We start from the raw sequence: 5,472 nt of genomic DNA on the forward strand, positions 1-5,472 counted from the left end.
GTCCCAACACATGCTATAATATTTCATGAATGTTTGATTGATCACGACACATATCCACGCTTCTACTTATGGGTGGTCATTGCTTTGAGAGATGCTACAAGTGAACCTATGAACTTTGGTCCAATTTTCATACGTAAGTGATTCTCCAACTTATGTTTACATGCATTTTATTTTTTGCAATTAATTATTCCGAAAATACTAAAATACTTCCAACACATTCTACGATCATAAATTATTACAACCAGGAAAGCTAGTGAGATTGGAAACCTCGTTAGAACAGATGGGATCATAAATAGATTCTTAATTCCTTTCTAAGTGTTTCTCGAATGAGGGTAGCGATGTTGCCTACGGATTTATAACTTGGTTTCTCAGTTGTGGGGAAAGTTATCCATGCTACAAACCCTTGCATTGAGTGGCCTAAAACCTACATACCATTCGACAATCCTTGGAGTACCAGCTGTCGGATAATTAACCGTTGTATATTGCTCTATGCTTCATTAGTCCATTTATTGGCCAGTTTAGATGAAAGATATGTAAAGAAAGTGGTGTATTAGATGAATTAGATCCCTATTTGTGAAGTACTCTTGGTGACAATGAGAGAGTGCAAAACTCAGTCGGATTTGCCTAAGTAAGGATAAAATATAGTTGAGTTGTTATCCCGATAATGACTTATGGATGATCCTATTCACAATGCGCTATTTTATTACTTAATATGTGAGGTGAATTCACTCTTTTCTTACCAAGAAATTCTTGGGTAATCAACTCCCATTCTACAAACAGCCAAATATGAACCTTGTCCCTCGTGGACAGGAAACACACCAGCGGTGTGCGCTGGGTGATTCCATTGTGCCTTTTGCAGTTGACCATCTGGATAGTTGACCGGAATATCACTTTGATTCGCGTGGCCAACAGGCAAGAGTAAGGGTTTTCGACACCTTCGGTGGAGTATTAACCATTAGAGCAATGGTAGGTTGTCTAATGGTAATGAAATTATGGATACACTAGTCGTCAACCCGTGCCTCTGCACGGGCTAGCACTTCTTAGTTCCTACTACTTCATGTTTTTTGTACGATACAAAATATCTGACAACAATAAGACGTTCTTGAAGTTCTTACTATGTTCAATTTTTTGTATGATACAAAATGTCTGACGGTAATAAGATGGTTTCTTGAATTGTCATTAAAAGTGCCATGAATTATTTTTATTAGTTAGACATATGGCTAATAGGAGTTATAACCCTTGAACCAATGTCTCATTATTATTTTTGAAAAACCGAATGTTCACAATGATATATACACATTGTTCTCGTGTGATTGCAAAAGATCTCAGAGTTATATGCAATGTAAAAGAATGTGAGTTGATATTTATCTATTTAATGTTTATTAGTGTGGATTAAAGATATAGACATGTACATGTAGCACTATATATTCTACATCATGGAGTAGATAATTCATGTACGTAAAAATCTTTTTTTATTATAATTTCTGGGAAAATATCTTAACCAAAATGTATGCCCAAACAATGGACCTTTAATATTAACTATCACTTCATAAAAAAAAATATTAGTTCTGAAACACAGTATGGACTCTGGACGTAGTGGTGGAATAACACATTTAAAGTCTATAGACCTACATGCACTATGTACGCACGTAAGAATCTATTTTGACTCTCAACGATATATCACACTTGTATCTATGAAGCTACAGGAAACTATGAGCGTGTTCGGCAGCTCTCCGCTCCGCAGGTGCGCTCCTGGAGCGGCCCGCAACCTATTTTCTCGGAGTCGCCAAAGCGTCGCTCCGTGCGCTCCCATATTTTGCAGAGCCGGATGATTGCCGATATATCACACTTGCATCCTTTTTTCCCTTTGCTTATATGTTTTGCACGTATGATTTATTGCCACTTATGTCACATCAAATATATATACTATCAGGACTCCAGAGTCCATGTCTCAGATTTCCTTTTTTTTCCTTATTCAAGGGAATGGAGAGTCCTAGTGAATCACACTTGGGTTGGGATAGGAGAGCAGGCCTCACGTTTATTATTCAAGGGAGAGAGAGAGTCCTAATGGAAAACGACTCCTGTAGATGGGATAAGAGAGCACGCCTCACGCTTTCATCCAATGGCTACAAATGCATTATATATTAAATGGACGGTCAATTTTCTTTAGTTTCACGGTTTAATGTGGTGTCTCATATGGTGCCTTCAATTAGTAAATATAAGATAAGATTGCCTATAGGACGTGATCCCAACATAAGCTATGTTGTGTCATGAATGTTTGATTGATCATTACACATAGGTAAACTTATATTTATGTTTTACCGCTGCTATGAGAGATTTTGTACTAGTGAACAACCTATGACCCTGATCCATTTCTACCGTAAGAAAACTCTCCAACCACCTATGAAAGCCATGCATGCATGCATGCAACGTGTTTGTAGTGAGAGCGGAGAGGGTGTGCAACCCGTGTGGATGGGCCAGTGGAGGACCAACGAGAGAAAGGAATCAAAATACGGCCGGTGTGTCGGCTAGCTGCTGTCATTTGCTCTTGGCTTGCCGCGCCAGCTGAGCCGCTCCAAATCACTTTGGCACTCGTACTACTCGTAGATAGATCACTTGGCACACGCGCAAAACAAGGAAACTATTCTGCTGAATGGCTATAATTTGTGCCAAATGGTCCGTGACCAAGAAAATGAATTATTAGGTGAGATCTGGAAGGATGAGGTTGGTCTCGTGGATTCTTAGAACTTGTAGAGGAAAGGATGATGCTCTCGTTTTCTCGCACGTGAGTTGCATGCATACGTTAGTAAACGGCAGCACGGCAGCAGTATATATAGCTGCTATGCACAACTTAGATAGTCACACACACACACACACACACACACACACACAACACACACACACAGATAGTTGAAGAGATGTTTCCAGTGACGGGTTCACCGAAATGCGTTGCTTTCCGGTCAAAGCATACCGGTAAGTACCTAGGTAGCGTGCAAGCAGGGAGCGAGGAGAGCGCCGGCGGAGGCAAGTTCTTCGAGGAGCTGAGCCACGGCGCCGACGACGTCGATGTCCTTGCAAGCCCGTACACTAGATTCTACCTGGAGCCATCCAAGGAGCACGACGGGCTCCTGCACGTCAGGTGCTGCCACAACAACAAGTATTGGGTGGCCAAACATGTCGGTGAAGGCAGCGGCCACTGGATCATTGGCATCGTCAATGAACCGGAGGACGACCTGTCCAAGCCGTCATGCACGCTTTTTGAGCCCATCCCTCTCGCGGACACGGACAATAATCTATCCATCAGGTACGTACAGTACCATCTATCTCTTCTGTCTACACGTTAATTTACCAATCGTTCTATGTCTACTACTCACTCTGTCTGGAACAGTATATTTTTTTGTTAAAATTGTATTGGACAAAGCCTCCACGCAGAATCAATTAATAATTACTACCTTTCGTCTCATAATATAAGATCGGTTTTGACAGTACTAACAAAAACGCTCTTATATAATGGGACAGAGCGAGTAATGTCTTGGAGGAAAAAGAAAAAGAAAAAAGATCAACACCGATAGCTGCTTAGTAGTCCTCATTCTAATAGGCTGGAAACGCATGCATGCAGGTTCTTCCGTCCTCAGCAGACAACAAGCTCTGAATCTGATATGACCAAGGAAAAGGGGACAACTGAAGAAGCCTACCTGTTTCTGGGAACCGGAGGGCATGAAAAAGCAGTTGATCAAGTTAAATCTCTTCATGACTTCTCCGCCATTGATCTGTCGAAGCAATTGGTACTACCTAAATATGTTGCTTTTAAAGGCGACAATGATATGTACCTCCGGGCGAGGATCATCCAGAAACGCAATTACCTGGAATTCTCATCATCTGATATTGCAGATTCAACTGTGGTCAACACTATTTTCCCCAACTATGCTAATGGGAACGTGCGCATAAAATCTAACCACTTCAATAGGTTTTGGAGGCTCAGCCCCAACTGGATCTGGGCTGACTCGGCCGACACCAGTAGCAGAGACCGTGACACGCTCTTCAGGGTGGTCATGTTGCCCGACTACATCGGTCTCCAGAACCTAGGAAACTCCAGGTACTGCAAGAGGCTAACTGCCGACAAGAAGACAAGCTGCCTTAACGCCGCCGTCGATACCATCACCCTTGAAGCAAGGTTACGGGTGGAAGAAGCCGTACTTTCGCGAGAGGTCTATGGCGTGGAGTTCAAGCTCTCCGAAGCTAGGATCTACGGCGAGAAGCCTCTTACCTTTCCCAGCATGACTTCAACCAATGACACCAACGAAACACATGCCAAGACCCTGACCCTGAAATACGAGGAGACGCAGGCCAAGACCTGGAGCTCGACTGTTAGCCTCAAGATCGGTGTCACGGCCAAGTTAAGAGCCGGGATCCCGGTCATAGCAGAAGGGAAGGTTGAGGTATCCACTGAATTCAACTCAGAGTACGAGTGGGGGTCATCCATTCAGACAACGACATCACAAGAGGCCTCCTACCAGGCTGTGGTGCCTCCGATGACCAAGGTGACAATCAGAGCGGCTGCGACTCAGGGTTCTATTGACGTCCCGTTCTCCTACACTCAGAGGGACATTCTGACCACAGGAGAGGTTGTTACCTACAAGATGGACGATGGCCTGTTCACTGGTATGAACAACTATAATTTCCAATTTGAAGCCACACAAGAGCCCATCTGATGTGAAGATGCATGCATTAGTTAGCAGTATTAAATAAAGCCATCCCAGCCTGGGAGTGGCCCGGCTTTTCTGTGCGGTGATTCGATGGTGTATTGTAATTTTTATTTAATTTTTTACTTTGTGGGTTGTGTGCTCTTATATGTTTCCCTTTACCCACTGTATACTTTTCTATGTGATGATTGACAGAATATTGTGCCCCCTCCGTTTTGCTTTCTTTGGCGTAGTTATTGTAATTTAGATCATCTCTAGCAGCTGTTGATACGGTTACGTATACACGTTTTGGATGAGGATATGGCCAAACAGGCCTCCATCCACTCATCTAAACAATTTTGTAAATATAGACGCCCTCGAATTTTGTCTTGAATCACCACCACGATGTAGGAGTATCCCTAGGGATGGAAAGTTGTAACCAACCCAAGCAGAGAGAAACTTGTCTTTGCAGGAGTTATGAGTGCACTAATCTGATTTCCAGAAGTACCATTAATCTCTATAAGGATATGCCAGTAAATTATAACAAAAAAAATTAATTGTGAAATTATTTCCTATCTAACAAGATACATGGCAAGCTCATATGGCTATACTTGATTAGTAGTTTCATGTAGTTATATTCTGTCTAACAAGATACATGGCCAGCTCACCAGAACATTACAACTTGTTTGGGACTAAAGGATTTTTTGTTGTTGTTGTTGTTGTTGTTGTTGTTGTTGTTGTTGCTCTTGTTGTTGTTGTTGTTGTTGTTGTTGTTGTAATCACCAGAACA

General features: G+C 42.3%; 1 protein-coding gene across 1 annotated transcript; it reads left to right on the top strand.

Moving 5' to 3' along the window:
- The first annotated feature begins 2,882 nt into the window (after nt 1–2,882).
- LOC119292053 lies at nt 2,883–4,910 on the top strand. Its single transcript, XM_037570885.1, has 2 exons — nt 2,883–3,304; nt 3,620–4,910. Exons 1-2 carry the CDS (start codon nt 2,919–2,921, stop codon nt 4,710–4,712), a joined length of 1,479 nt encoding a protein of 492 aa, XP_037426782.1. The 5' UTR covers nt 2,883–2,918; the 3' UTR covers nt 4,713–4,910.
- The last annotated feature ends 562 nt before the right edge of the window (nt 4,911–5,472 follow it).

The sequence above is a fragment of the Triticum dicoccoides genome, chromosome 4B (genome assembly GCF_002162155.2).
Source record: "Triticum dicoccoides isolate Atlit2015 ecotype Zavitan chromosome 4B, WEW_v2.0, whole genome shotgun sequence".
Lineage (NCBI taxonomy): Eukaryota > Viridiplantae > Streptophyta > Magnoliopsida > Poales > Poaceae > Triticum > Triticum dicoccoides.

What these genes read in the sequence shown, in the direction of transcription:
- LOC119292053 (XM_037570885.1), top strand. Translation starts at nt 2,919, where the DNA reads ATGTTTCCAGTGACGGGTTCACCGAAATGCGTTGCTTTCCGGTCAAAG. An exon ending in GACAATAATCTATCCATCAG is followed by an intron (nt 3,305 to 3,619) that starts GTACGTACAGTA and finishes GCATGCATGCAG; the next exon opens with GTTCTTCCGTCCTCAGCAGA.